At 41.4% G+C, this 16,536-nt stretch overlaps 1 protein-coding gene across 3 annotated transcripts in view; it reads left to right on the top strand.

Moving 5' to 3' along the window:
* The window catches only part of LOC5500668 (poly [ADP-ribose] polymerase tankyrase), a 72,352-nt gene that overhangs the window by 21,019 nt on the left and 34,797 nt on the right, over positions 1 to 16,536 (top strand). For 2 of the 3 annotated variants that reach the window (XM_048728161.1, XM_048728163.1), the window contains exons 21-26: positions 1,760 to 1,861; positions 2,857 to 2,895; positions 3,043 to 3,196; positions 5,446 to 5,627; positions 5,754 to 5,836; positions 6,219 to 6,325. In XM_048728161.1, coding sequence (XP_048584118.1) covers positions 1,760 to 1,861; positions 2,857 to 2,895; positions 3,043 to 3,196; positions 5,446 to 5,627; positions 5,754 to 5,836; positions 6,219 to 6,325 — 667 coding nt within the window. The remainder of the gene's footprint in view (positions 1 to 1,759; positions 1,862 to 2,856; positions 2,896 to 3,042; positions 3,197 to 5,445; positions 5,628 to 5,753; positions 5,837 to 6,218; positions 6,326 to 16,536) is intronic. The other variant, XM_048728162.1, reaches the window with a different exon arrangement.

Here is a 16,536-nt window from a genome sequence, read left to right as displayed (position 1 = left end):
GCCGATACAGTGTGGTCTAGTCAATAGAAGCGCCGATACAGTGTGGTCTAGTCAATAGAAGCGCCGATACAGTGTGGTCTAGTCAATAGAAGCGCCGATACAGTGTGGTCTAGTCAATATAAGCACCGATACAGTGTGGTCTAGTCAATAGACGCGCCGATACAGTGTGGTCTAGTCAATAAAAGCGCCGATACAGTGTGGTCTAGTCAATAGAAGCGCCGATACAGTGTGGTCTAGTCAATAGAAGCGCCGATACAGTGTGGTCTAGTCAATAGAAGCGCCGATACAGTGTGGTCTTGTCAATAGAAGCGCCGATACAGTGTGTTCTAGTCAATAGGAACGCCGATACAGTGTGGTCTAGTCAATAGAAGCGCCGATACAGTGTGGTCTAGTCAATAGAAGCGCCGATACAGTGTGGTCTAGTCAATAGAAGCGCCGATACAGTGTGGTCTAGTCAATAGAAGCGCCGATACAGTGTGGTCTAGTCAATAGAAGCGCCGATACAGTGTGTTCTAGTCAATAGAAACGCCGATACAGTGTGGTCTAGTCAATAGAAGCGCCGATACAGTGTGGTGTAGCCAATAGAAGCGCCGATACAGTGTGGTCTAGTCAATGGAAGCGCCGATACAGTGTGGTCTAGTCAATAGAAGCGCCGATACAGTGTGGTCTAGTCAATAGAAGCGCCGATACAGTGTGGTCTAGTCAATGGAAGCGCCGATACAGTGTGGTCTAGTCAATGGAAGCGCCGATACAGTGTGGTCTAGTCAATAGAAGCGCCGATACAGTGTGGTCTAGTCAATAGAAGCGCCGATACAGTGTGGTCTAGTCAATAGAAGCGCCGATACAGTGTGGTCTAGTCAATAGAAGCGCCGATACAGTGTGGTCTAGTCAATAGAAGCGCCGATACAGTGTGGTCTAGTCAATAGAAGCGCCGATACAGTGTGGTCTAGTCAATAGAAGCGCCGATACAGTGTGGTCTAGTCAATAGAAGCGCCGATACAGTGTGGTCTAGTCAATAGAAGCGCCGATACAGTGTGGTCTAGTCAATAGAAGCGCCGATACAGTGTGGTCTAGTCAATAGAAGCGCCGATACAGTGTGTTCTAGTCAATAGAAACGCCGATACAGTGTGGTCTAGTCAATAGAAGCGCCGATACAGTGTGGTCTAGTCAATAGAAACGCCGATACAGTGTGGTCTAGTCAATAGAAGCGCCGATACAGTGTGGTCTAGTCAATAGAAGCGCCGATACAGTGTGGTCTAGTCAATAGAAGCGCCGATACAGTGTGTTCTAGTCAATAGAAACGCCGATACAGTGTGGTCTAGTCAATAGAAGCGCCGATACAGTGTGTTCTAGTCAATAGAAACGCCGATACAGTGTGGTCTAGTCAATAGAAACGCCGATACAGTGTGGTCTAGTCAATAGAAGCGCCGATACAGTGTGTTCTAGTCAATAGAAACGCCGATACAGTGTGGTCTAGTCAATAGAAGCGCCGATACAGTGTGGTCTAGTCAATAGAAGCGCCGATACAGTGTGGTCTAGTCAATAGAAGGCGCCTCAGGCAGCCACCATAAAACTCATGTCTGACCACGGGATACAGCTAACAGCCAATAGAGGCACAGCACTACATAGCGACCGGGAAACCTGTGGTGAGAGGCACAACACCACGGGGCGATCTACAAACAGCGCCTCTCAGGCTCTTCTTGAAATCAAAGGCTGCAGATTTGTCCATGATTGATAGTTTCTGTTGCCATGGTTATAGCTGGACAAGCCCACGAGGACAGCCCTGACGAGCAAGGTTGATAATACGGGGTTTACTCCGCTCTTAGAGGCTTGTGAAACATGTACCAAGTCAGACAACAAGGTAATTATTTTTATTGTTTATGTTTTTGCTATTGTTACTGTTACTGTTACTGTACTGTTGCTGTTGCTGTTGCTGTTGCTGTCGCTGTCGCTGTTACTGTTACTGTTGCTGTTGCTGTTACTGTACTGTTGCTGTTACTGTTACTGTTACTGTTGCTGTTACTGTTGCTGTTGCTGTTACTGTTACTGTTGCTGTTACTGTTACTGTTACTGTTGCTGTTGCTGTTACTGTTACTGTTACTGTTGCTGTTGCTGTTGCTGTTACTGTTACTGTTACTGTTACTGTTGCTGTTGCTGTTTCTGTTGCTGTTACTGTTGCTGTTGCTGTTGCTGTTACTGTTGCTGTTGCTGTTGCTGTTGCTGTTGCTGTTGCTGTTGCTGTTACTGTTGCTGTTGCTGTTGCTGTTGCTGTTACTGTTACTGTTACTGTTACTGTTGCTGTTGCTGTTGCTGTTACTGTTACTGTTGCTGTTGCTGTTGCTGTTGCTGTTGCTGTTGCTGTTGCTGTTGCTGTTGCTGTTGCTGTTGCTGTTGCTGTCGCTGTTGCTTTTACTGTCGCTGTCGCTGTTGCTGTTGCTGTTACTGTACTGTTGCTGTTACTGTTACTGTTGCTGTTGCTGTCGCTGTCGCTGTTGCTGTTGCTGTTGCTGTTACTGTTGCTGTCGCTGTCGCTGTTGCTGTTGCTGTTGCTGTTGTTGTTGCTGTTATTTCTTTCTATTGTTTTATTAACTGAGTTAACTTAGCTAGGATCTTGCAAGAGGCCTTGAAGGCTAAAGCAAGTTTATTTTCGAATTGGGACTTGCGCTAAGAGATCACGTAGCTTAGGTTGGCAAACTAGCGCGCGCTCAGCCTTTTAGCGGCAAAATAACAGCAACAAAAAGCAACTTTTTAGCGCTAACGAATAAAGTCAGAAAGTCTTTTCTTTGTGAGAAAGGGTTTAAAGTATGTAATGGTTATTTTGTGTTGCTTAAAAAGTAACTTGTACTTTGTGTGAAGCAGAAAGAGAAGCACGTCGCTGGGCGGGACTTCATCAAGGTTCGTATTTGTAGAACCATTTTACTGGTGCAGAGGGCAAAACTGTCCACTTTTTGCTATTATCTTGTACAATGAAGCTGTCCGTATCATAAAGATTTTAGCATGTATCACATGTTCAAACCTCATTCACATGTCCTTCTTTTGCAGGTTTTGATCGAGGCTTTCGATGCAGACGTAAAGTGCACCGTGGGGGCCATCACACAGGGAGACCGAGTCGAATACCACGCTCGGGATACTTTCCAACTGACTGTAAAGCGGAAGGACGGTGAAAAAGATAAAGATGACGAATACGGAATGACTGGTTTGTGTCCCGCACTTAATCCTCCTCTGCTAGACTGCGTCAATGTCCGTAAACCCGACAAGCGTGAGACTTGTTTTGTTTTGGTTTTGAATATTCAAAAGTCTCATGTTTTAAAAAAATTCAATTTTCCCTTTATTGTTTAATCCTTCAATTCCAAAATCATGGTGTTTTAGCTTTAGGATGGGTTCAAATTCACCGTGATTCAAGTGGATTTAATTCACTTGAGATAAACTCGTTTGCATAGGGTTTCATAGCATACGAAACCACGCCTCACGCAGGTCGGGTTGACGGTCTTTAATGCTAAAACCTTGGATGAGAGGGAGGATCTTTGACTCTTAACCCACAAACTAGGGGATGGGAGGGAGGATCTTTGACTCTTAACCCACAAACTAGGGGATGGGAGGGAGGATCTTTGACTCTTAACCCACAAACTAGGGGATGGGAGGGAGGATCTTTGACTCTTAACCCACAAACTAGGGGATGGGAGGGAGGATCTTTGACTCTTAACCCACAAACTAGGGGATGGGAGGGAGGATCTTTGACTCTTAACCCACAAACTAGGGGATGGGAGGGAGGATCTTTGACTCTTAACCCACAAACTAGGGGATGGGAGGGAGGATCTTTGACTCTTAACCCACAAACTAGGGGATGGGAGGGAGGATCTTTGACTCTTAACCCACAAACTAGGGGATGGGAGGGAGGATCTTTGACTCTTAACCCACAAACTAGGGGATGGGAGGGAGGATCTTTGACTCTTAACCCACAAACTAGGGGATGGGAGGGAGGATCTTTGACTCTTAACCCACAAACTAGGGGATGGGAGGGAGGATCTTTGACTCTTAACCCACAAACTAGCGTGAAACTATAGATCCCCGAGCGTGAAACCCCCTCAGATAGATCCCCAAGCCTGAAACCCCCTCAGATAGATCCCCGAGCATGAAACCCCCTCAGATAAATCCCCGAGCGTGAAACCCCCTCAGATAGATACCCGAGCATGAAACCCCCTCAGATAAATCCCCGAGCGTGAAACCCCCTCAGATAGATCCCCGAGCGTGAAACCCCCTCAGATAGATCCCCGAGCGTGAAACCCCCTCAGATAGATCCCCGAGCGTGAAACCCCCTCAGATAGATCCCCGAGAGTGAAACCCCCTCAGATAGATCCCCGAGCGTGAAACCCCCTCAGATAGACCCCCGAGCGTGAAACCCCCTCAGATAGATCCCCGAGCGTGAAACCCCCTCAGATAGATCCCCGAGCGTGAAACCCCCTCAAATAGATCCCCGAGCGTGAAACCCCCTCAAATAGATCCCCGAGCGTGAAACCCCCTCAGATAGATCCCCGAGCGTGAAACCCCCTCAGATAGATCCCCGAGAGTGAAACCCCCCCAGATAAATCCCCGAGCGTGAAACCCCCTCAGGTAGATCCCCGAGCGTGAAACCCCCTCAGATAGATCCCCGAGCGTGAAACCCCCTCAGGTAGATCCCCGAGCGTGAAACCCCCTCAAATAGATCCCCGAGCGTGAAACCCCCTCAGATAGATCCCCGAGCGTGAAACCCCCCTTAAATAGATCCCCGAGCGTGAAACCCCCTCAGATAGATTCCCGAGCGTGAAACCCCCTCAGATAGATCCCCGAGCGTGAAACCCCCTCAAATAGATCCCCGAGCGTGAAACCCCCTCAAATAGATCCCCGAGCGTGAAACCCCCTCAGATAGATCCCCGAGCGTGAAACCCCCTCAGATAGATCCCCGAGTGTGAAACCCCCTCAGATAGATCCCCGAGCGTGAAACCCCCTCAGATAGATCCCCGAGCGTGAAACCCCCTCAGATAGATCCCCGAGCGTGAAACCCCCTCAGATAGATCCCCGAGCGTGAAACCTCCTCAGATAGATCCCCGAGCGTGAAACCCCCTCAGATAGATCCCCGAGCGTGAAACCCCCTCAGATAGATCCCCGAGCGTGAAACCCCCTCAGATAAAGCCCCGAGCGTGAAACCCCCTCAGATAGATCCCCGAGCGTGAAACCCCCTCAGATAGATCCCCGAGCGTGAAACCCCCTCAGATGAAGTCGATAAAATTTAAGAGCTCTTGTCAACCACGCTTTTTTTACTGAATATTAAAAGACAAAGTTTGTAAATAACCTTCTAAAACAATTTTTCCATGATCTCGTCTGCTGATTATGCTCTTTTTCCATGATCTCGTCTGATGATTATGCTCTTTTTCCATGATCTCGTCTGATGATTATGCTCATTTTTAGGTAAATTTACCTGCCTACATTTCCTCACTCGTCACAAAGATGAGGGCACTCCCACCTGCCTGCAAGTGCTGCTGGGAAGGCTTGCTGCCTGCCATGACGTCATCAATTCACGTGACCGACATGGCCGCACCCCGCTGCAGTTGGCTGTGAAATGGAACAACTTACATGCGGTCGAGGCTCTGGTGAGTCACGTGACGAGTTACGTCTGTGCCCGATGTCCGTTCCCCCTTTTGTCTAAGATGGCCATCTGAATATTCGTTATGTTCTGAGGTAACGTTTGGCCTGGTATTCGTTTTCGTTTCTTGCAGGTCAAAGCGGGAGTCAACCTTAATCTAAAATCCCACAATGCGGATGAAGACTTTTTTGGGACCGCTCTTATAATGGCTTGCGAGTAAGTATTTCCTTCTTATAGTGTCTCCAGTTCAGTTCGCAGTCCAGCTCATAGTTTAATTTCGTTCAAGGGAAGTATTTTACTTTTAAAAAAAGTACACTACAGAAGATCAAGAGTACCCGGAAGGCCTGGTGATGAGATAAAATAAGGAAGTAATGGGGAAGTAATGTGGTGTAAAGAATTTTTTCTGATGTTTAGAAAAAGGAAGAGTCAAACAAAGGAAACAACATGATGTAATACACAAAACTACGTCGCACATCAAACCCTGTTTTTCCTGTTGCACAGGCACACAACATTACAGAATATTTTACGCAACACAATATAATATGTCGTCTGTTGTTTATGTCTCAAATTGATAAAGCAATCTTTTTTAATCAACTAGCAATAAGCTGCAAGTGGTCAAGGCTCTAATTGAAGGAAAAGCAGACGTGAATCTCACAGACAAGCAAAACCGAACAGCGTTATCTTACGCTGTATCTAGTAACACAGGTACGCTGTATCTAGTAACACAGGTGTACTGTATCTAGTAACACAGGTATACTGTATCTAGTAACACAGGTATACTGTATCTAGTAACACAAGTACACTGTATCTAGTAACACAGGTACGCTGTATCTAGTAACACAGGTACGCTGTATCTAGTAACACAGGTATACTGTATCTAGTAACACAAGTACACTGTATCTAGTAACACAGGTATCCTGTATCTAGTAACACAAGTACACTGTATCTAGTAACACAGGTACGCTGTATCTAGTAACACATGTACACTGTATCTAGTAACACAGGTACGCTGTATCTAGTAACACAGGTACGCTGTATCTAGTAACACAGGCACGCTGTATCTAGTAACACAGGTACGCTGTATCTAGTAACACAGGTATACTGTATCTAGTAACACATGTACACTGTATCTAGTAACACAGGTATACTGTATCTAGTAACACAGGTATACTGTATCTAGTAACACAGGTATACTGTATCTAGTAACACAGGTATACTGTATCTAGTAACACATGTACACTGTATCTAGTAACACAGGTACGCTGTATCTAGTAACACAGGTATACTGTATCTAGTAACACAGGCACACTGTATCTAGTAACACAGGTACGCTGTATCTAGTAACACAGGTACGCTGTATCTAGTAACACAGGTATACTGTATCTAGTAACACAGGTATACTGTATCTAGTAACACAGGTATACTGTATCTAGTAACACATGTACACTGTATCTAGTAACACAGGTACGCTGTATCTAGTAACACAGGTACACTGTATCTAGTAACACAGGTACACTGTATCTAGTAACACAGGTACACTGTATCTAGTAACACAGGTACGCTGTATCTAGTAACACAGGTATACTGTATCTAGTAACACAGGTACACTGTATCTAGTAACACAGGTATACTGTATCTAGTAACACAGGTATACTGTATCTAGTAACACAGGTACGCTGTATCTAGTAACACAGGTACGCTGTATCTAGTAACACAGGTACGCTGTATCTAGTAACACAGGTACGCTGTATCTAGTAACACAGGTATACTGTATCTAGTAACACAGGTACGCTGTATCTAGTAACACAGGTATACTGTATCTAGTAACACAGGTATACTGTATCTAGTAACACAGGTACGCTGTATCTAGTAACACAGGTACACTGTATCTAGTAACACAGGTATACTGTATCTAGCAACACGGGTATACTGTATCTAGTAACACAGGTACGCTGTATCTAGTAACACAGGTATACTGTATCTAGTAACACAGGTACGCTGTATCTAGTAACACAGGTACGCTGTATCTAGTAACACATGTACACTGTATCTAGTAACACAGGTACGCTGTATCTAGTAACACAGGTACGCTGTATCTAGTAACACAGGTACGCTGTATCTAGTAACACAAGTACGCTGTATCTAGTAACACAGGTATACTGTATCTAGTAACACAGGTATACTGTATCTAGTAACACAGGTACGCTGTATCTAGTAACACACGTACGCTGTATCTAGTAACACAGGTACGCTGTATCTAGTAACACACGTACGCTGTATCTAGTAACACAGGTATACTGTATCTAGTAACACAGGTATACTGTATCTAGTAACACACGTACGCTGTATCTAGTAACACAGGTATACTGTATCTAGTAACACAGGTATACTGTATCTAGTAACACAGGTACGCTGTATCTAGTAACACAGGTATACTGTATCTAGTAACACAGGTATACTGTATCTAGTAACACAGGTATACTGTATCTAGTAACACAGGTATACTGTATCTAGTAACACAGGTATACTGTATCTAGTAACACAGGTACGCTGTATCTAGTAACACAGGTATACTGTATCTAGTAACACAGGTACGCTGTATCTAGTAACACAGGTATACTGTATCTAGTAACACACGTACGCTGTATCTAGTAACACAGGTACGCTGTATCTAGTAACACAGGTACGCTGTATCTAGTAACACATGTATACTGTATCTAGTAACACAGGTACGCTGTACCTAGTAACACAGGTATACTGTATCTAGTAACACAGGTATACTGTATCTAGTAACACAGGTACGCTGTATCTAGTAACACAGGTATACTGTATCTAGTAACACAGGTATACTGTATCTAGTAACACAGGTACGCTGTATCTAGTAACACAGGTACGCTGTATCTAGTAACACAGGTATACTGTATCTAGTAACACAGGTATACTGTATCTAGTAACACAAGTACACTGTATCTAGTAACACAGGTACGCTGTATCTAGTAACACAGGTACGCTGTATCTAGTAACACAGGTACGCTGTATCTAGTAACACAGGTACGCTGTATCTAGTAACACAGGTATACTGTATCTAGTAACACAGGTACACTGTATCTAGTAACACAGGTACGCTGTATCTAGTAACACAGGTATACTGTATCTAGTAACACAGGTATACTGTATCTAGTAACACAGGTATACTGTATCTAGTAACACAGGTACGCTGTATCTAGTAACACAGGTATACTGTATCTAGTAACACAGGTATACTGTATCTAGTAACAAATGTACACTGTATCTAGTAACACAGGTATACTGTATCTAGTAACACAGGTATACTGTATCTAGTAACACAGGTATACTGTATCTAGTAACACAGGTATACTGTATCTAGTAACACAGGTACGCTGTATCTAGTAACACAGGTATACTGTATCTAGTAACACAGGTATACTGTATCTAGTAACACAAGTATACTGTATCTAGTAACACAGGTATACTGTATCTAGTAACACAGGTATACTGTATCTAGTAACACAGGTACGCTGTATCTAGTAACAGGTACGCTGTATCTAGTAACACAGGTATACTGTATCTAGTAACACAGGTAAACTGTATCTAGTAACACAGGTATACTGTATCTAGTAACACAGGTACGCTGTATCTAGTAACACAGGTACGCTGTATCTAGTAACACAGGTATACTGTATCTAGTAACACAGGTACACTGTATCTAGTAACACATGTATACTGTATCTAGTAACACAGGTATACTGTATCTAGTAACACAGGTACACTGTATCTAGTAACACAGGTATACTGTATCTAGTAACACAGGTATACTGTATCTAGTAACACAGGTACGCTGTATCTAGTAACACAGGTATACTGTATCTAGTAACACAGGTAAACTGTATCTAGTAACACAGGTACGCTGTATCTAGTAACACAGGTATACTGTATCTAGTAACACAGGTATACTGTATCTAGTAACACAAGTATACTGTATCTAGTAACACAGGTATACTGTATCTAGTAACACAGGTATACTGTATCTAGTAACACAGGTACGCTGTATCTAGTAACACAGGTACGCTGTATCTAGTAACAGGTACGCTGTATCTAGTAACACAGGTATACTGTATCTAGTAACACAGGTATACTGTATCTAGTAACACAGGTATACTGTATCTAGTAACACAGGTACGCTGTATCTAGTAACAGGTACGCTGTATCTAGTAACACAGGTACGCTGTATCTAGTAACACAAGTACGCTGTATCTAGTAACACAGGTATACTGTATCTAGTAACACAGGTATACTGTATCTAGTAACACAGGTACGCTGTATCTAGTAACACACGTACGCTGTATCTAGTAACACAGGTACGCTGTATCTAGTAACACACGTACGCTGTATCTAGTAACACAGGTATACTGTATCTAGTAACACAGGTATACTGTATCTAGTAACACACGTACGCTGTATCTAGTAACACAGGTATACTGTATCTAGTAACACAGGTATACTGTATCTAGTAACACAGGTACGCTGTATCTAGTAACACAGGTATACTGTATCTAGTAACACAGGTATACTGTATCTAGTAACACAGGTATACTGTATCTAGTAACACAGGTATACTGTATCTAGTAACACAGGTATACTGTATCTAGTAACACAGGTACGCTGTATCTAGTAACACAGGTATACTGTATCTAGTAACACAGGTACGCTGTATCTAGTAACACAGGTATACTGTATCTAGTAACACACGTACGCTGTATCTAGTAACACAGGTACGCTGTATCTAGTAACACAGGTACGCTGTATCTAGTAACACATGTATACTGTATCTAGTAACACAGGTACGCTGTACCTAGTAACACAGGTATACTGTATCTAGTAACACAGGTATACTGTATCTAGTAACACAGGTACGCTGTATCTAGTAACACAGGTATACTGTATCTAGTAACACAGGTATACTGTATCTAGTAACACAGGTACGCTGTATCTAGTAACACAGGTACGCTGTATCTAGTAACACAGGTATACTGTATCTAGTAACACAGGTATACTGTATCTAGTAACACAAGTACACTGTATCTAGTAACACAGGTACGCTGTATCTAGTAACACAGGTACGCTGTATCTAGTAACACAGGTATACTGTATCTAGTAACACAGGTACACTGTATCTAGTAACACAGGTACGCTGTATCTAGTAACACAGGTATACTGTATCTAGTAACACAGGTATACTGTATCTAGTAACACAGGTATACTGTATCTAGTAACACAGGTACGCTGTATCTAGTAACACAGGTATACTGTATCTAGTAACACAGGTATACTGTATCTAGTAACACAGGTACACTGTATCTAGTAACACAGGTATACTGTATCTAGTAACACAGGTATACTGTATCTAGTAACACAGGTATACTGTATCTAGTAACACAGGTATACTGTATCTAGTAACACAGGTACGCTGTATCTAGTAACACAGGTATACTGTATCTAGTAACACAGGTATACTGTATCTAGTAACACAAGTATACTGTATCTAGTAACACAGGTATACTGTATCTAGTAACACAGGTATACTGTATCTAGTAACACAGGTACGCTGTATCTAGTAACAGGTACGCTGTATCTAGTAACACAGGTATACTGTATCTAGTAACACAGGTATACTGTATCTAGTAACACAGGTATACTGTATCTAGTAACACAGGTACGCTGTATCTAGTAACAGGTACGCTGTATCTAGTAACACAGGTATACTGTATCTAGTAACACAGGTACACTGTATCTAGTAACACATGTATACTGTATCTAGTAACACAGGTATACTGTATCTAGTAACACAGGTACACTGTATCTAGTAACACAGGTATACTGTATCTAGTAACACAGGTATACTGTATCTAGTAACACAGGTACGCTGTATCTAGTAACACAGGTATACTGTATCTAGTAACACAGGTAAACTGTATCTAGTAACACAGGTACGCTGTATCTAGTAACACAGGTATACTGTATCTAGTAACACAGGTATACTGTATCTAGTAACACAAGTATACTGTATCTAGTAACACAGGTATACTGTATCTAGTAACACAGGTATACTGTATCTAGTAACACAGGTACGCTGTATCTAGTAACAGGTACGCTGTATCTAGTAACACAGGTATACTGTATCTAGTAACACAGGTATACTGTATCTAGTAACACAGGTATACTGTATCTAGTAACACAGGTACGCTGTATCTAGTAACAGGTACGCTGTATCTAGTAACACAGGTACGCTGTATCTAGTAACACAAGTACGCTGTATCTAGTAACACAGGTATACTGTATCTAGTAACACAGGTATACTGTATCTAGTAACACAGGTACGCTGTATCTAGTAACACACGTACGCTGTATCTAGTAACACAGGTACGCTGTATCTAGTAACACACGTACGCTGTATCTAGTAACACAGGTATACTGTATCTAGTAACACAGGTATACTGTATCTAGTAACACACGTACGCTGTATCTAGTAACACAGGTATACTGTATCTAGTAACACAGGTATACTGTATCTAGTAACACAGGTACGCTGTATCTAGTAACACAGGTATACTGTATCTAGTAACACAGGTATACTGTATCTAGTAACACAGGTATACTGTATCTAGTAACACAGGTATACTGTATCTAGTAACACAGGTATACTGTATCTAGTAACACAGGTACGCTGTATCTAGTAACACAGGTATACTGTATCTAGTAACACAGGTACGCTGTATCTAGTAACACAGGTATACTGTATCTAGTAACACACGTACGCTGTATCTAGTAACACAGGTACGCTGTATCTAGTAACACAGGTACGCTGTATCTAGTAACACATGTATACTGTATCTAGTAACACAGGTACGCTGTACCTAGTAACACAGGTATACTGTATCTAGTAACACAGGTATACTGTATCTAGTAACACAGGTACGCTGTATCTAGTAACACAGGTATACTGTATCTAGTAACACAGGTATACTGTATCTAGTAACACAGGTACGCTGTATCTAGTAACACAGGTACGCTGTATCTAGTAACACAGGTATACTGTATCTAGTAACACAGGTATACTGTATCTAGTAACACAAGTACACTGTATCTAGTAACACAGGTACGCTGTATCTAGTAACACAGGTACGCTGTATCTAGTAACACAGGTATACTGTATCTAGTAACACAGGTACACTGTATCTAGTAACACAGGTACGCTGTATCTAGTAACACAGGTATACTGTATCTAGTAACACAGGTATACTGTATCTAGTAACACAGGTATACTGTATCTAGTAACACAGGTACGCTGTATCTAGTAACACAGGTATACTGTATCTAGTAACACAGGTATACTGTATCTAGTAACACAGGTACACTGTATCTAGTAACACAGGTATACTGTATCTAGTAACACAGGTATACTGTATCTAGTAACACAGGTATACTGTATCTAGTAACACAGGTATACTGTATCTAGTAACACAGGTACGCTGTATCTAGTAACACAGGTATACTGTATCTAGTAACACAGGTATACTGTATCTAGTAACACAAGTATACTGTATCTAGTAACACAGGTATACTGTATCTAGTAACACAGGTATACTTTATCTAGTAACACAGGTACGCTGTATCTAGTAACAGGTACGCTGTATCTAGTAACACAGGTATACTGTATCTAGTAACACAGGTATACTGTATCTAGTAACACAGGTACGCTGTATCTAGTAACACAGGTATACTGTATCTAGTAACACAGGTATACTGTATCTAGTAACACAGGTACACTGTATCTAGTAACACAGGTATACTGTATCTAGTAACACAGGTATACTGTATCTAGTAACACAGGTATACTGTATCTAGTAACACAGGTATACTGTATCTAGTAACACAGGTACGCTGTATCTAGTAACACAGGTATACTGTATCTAGTAACACAGGTATACTGTATCTAGTAACACAAGTATACTGTATCTAGTAACACAGGTATACTGTATCTAGTAACACAGGTATACTTTATCTAGTAACACAGGTACGCTGTATCTAGTAACAGGTACGCTGTATCTAGTAACACAGGTATACTGTATCTAGTAACACAGGTATACTGTATCTAGTAACACAGGTATACTGTATCTAGTAACACAGGTACGCTGTATCTAGTAACAGGTACGCTGTATCTAGTAACACAGGTATACTGTATCTAGTAACACAGGTACACTGTATCTAGTAACACATGTATACTGTATCTAGTAACACAGGTATACTGTATCTAGTAACACAGGTACACTGTATCTAGTAACACAGGTATACTGTATCTAGTAACACAGGTATACTGTATCTAGTAACACAGGTACGCTGTATCTAGTAACACAGGTATACTGTATCTAGTAACACAGGTAAACTGTATCTAGTAACACAGGTACGCTGTATCTAGTAACACAGGTATACTGTATCTAGTAACACAGGTATACTGTATCTAGTAACACAGGTACACTGTATCTAGTAACACAGGTATACTGTATCTAGTAACACAGGTATACTGTATCTAGTAACACAGGTATACTGTATCTAGTAACACAGGTATACTGTATCTAGTAACACAGGTACGCTGTATCTAGTAACACAGGTATACTGTATCTAGTAACACAGGTATACTGTATCTAGTAACACAAGTATACTGTATCTAGTAACACAGGTATACTGTATCTAGTAACACAGGTATACTGTATCTAGTAACACAGGTACGCTGTATCTAGTAACACAGGTATACTGTATCTAGTAACACAGGTATACTGTATCTAGTAACACAGGTATACTGTATCTAGTAACACAGGTACGCTGTATCTAGTAACAGGTACGCTGTATCTAGTAACAGGTACGCTGTATCTAGTAACACAGGTATACTGTATCTAGTAACACAGGTACACTGTATCTAGTAACACATGTATACTGTATCTAGTAACACAGGTATACTGTATCTAGTAACACAGGTACACTGTATCTAGTAACACAGGTATACTGTATCTAGTAACACAGGTATACTGTATCTAGTAACACAGGTACGCTGTATCTAGTAACACAGGTATACTGTATCTAGTAACACAGGTAAACTGTATCTAGTAACACAGGTACGCTGTATCTAGTAACACAGGTATACTGTATCTAGTAACACAGGTATACTGTATCTAGTAACACAAGTATACTGTATCTAGTAACACAGGTATACTGTATCTAGTAACACAGGTATACTGTATCTAGTAACACAGGTACGCTGTATCTAGTAACAGGTACGCTGTATCTAGTAACACAGGTATACTGTATCTAGTAACACAGGTATACTGTATCTAGTAACACAGGTATACTGTATCTAGTAACACAGGTACGCTGTATCTAGTAACAGGTACGCTGTATCTAGTAACACAGGTATACTGTATCTAGTAACACAGGTACACTGTATCTAGTAACACATGTATACTGTATCTAGTAACACAGGTATACTGTATCTAGTAACACAGGTACACTGTATCTAGTAACACAGGTATACTGTATCTAGTAACACAGGTATACTGTATCTAGTAACACAGGTACGCTGTATCTAGTAACACAGGTATACTGTATCTAGTAACACAGGTAAACTGTATCTAGTAACACAGGTACACTGTATCTAGTAACACAGGTATACTGTATCTAGTAACACAGGTATACTGTATCTAGTAACACAGGTACACTGTATCTAGTAACACAGGTATACTGTATCTAGTAACACAGGTACGCTGTATCTAGTAACACAGGTATACTGTATCTAGTAACACAGGTAAACTGTATCTAGTAACACAGGTATACTGTATCTAGTAACACAGGTATACTGTATCTAGTAACACAGGTACGCTGTATCTAGTAACACAGGTACGCTGTATCTAGTAACACAGGTACGCTGTATCTAGTAACACAGGTACACTGTATCTAGTAACACAAGTATACTGTATCTAGTAACACAGGTACACTGTATCTAGTAACACAGGTATACTGTATCTAGTAACACAGGTATACTGTATCTAGTAACACAGGTATACTGTATCTAGTAACACAGGTACGCTGTATCTAGTAACACAGGTATACTGTATCTAGTAACACAGGTAAACTGTATCTAGTAACACAGGTATACTGTATCTAGTAACACAGGTATACTGTATCTAGTAACACAGGTACGCTGTATCTAGTAACACAGGTATACTGTATCTAGTAACACAGGTATACTGTATCTAGTAACACAGGTATGCTGTATCTAGTAACACAGGTATGCTGTATCTAGTAACACAGGTATCCTGTATCTAGTAACACAGGTACACTGTATCTAGTAACACAGGTATACTGTATCTAGTAACACAGGTATCCTGTATCTAGTAACACAGGTAAACTGTATCTAGTAACACAGGTACGCTGTATCTAGTAACACAGGTATACTGTATCTAGTAACACAGGTACGCTGTATCTAGTAACACAGGTACGCTGTATCTAGTAACACAGGTACGCTGTATCTAGTAACACAGGTACGCTGTATCTAGTAACACAGGTATACTGTATCTAGTAACACAGGTACGCTGTATCTAGTAACACAGGTACGCTGTATCTAGTAACACAGGTACGCTGTATCTAGTAACACAGGTACACTGTATCTAGTAACACAAGTATACTGTATCTAGTAACACAGGTACACTGTATCTAGTAACACAGGTATACTGTATCTAGTAACACAGGTATACTGTATCTAGTAACACAGGTATACTGTATCTAGTAACACAGGTACGCTGTATCTAGTAACACAGGTATACTGTATCTAGTAACACAGGTAA

This window comes from Nematostella vectensis, chromosome 5 (genome assembly GCF_932526225.1).
Source record: "Nematostella vectensis chromosome 5, jaNemVect1.1, whole genome shotgun sequence".
NCBI classification, from domain to species: domain Eukaryota; kingdom Metazoa; phylum Cnidaria; class Anthozoa; order Actiniaria; family Edwardsiidae; genus Nematostella; species Nematostella vectensis.
This window is presented reverse-complemented; position numbering and strand designations above follow the sequence as displayed.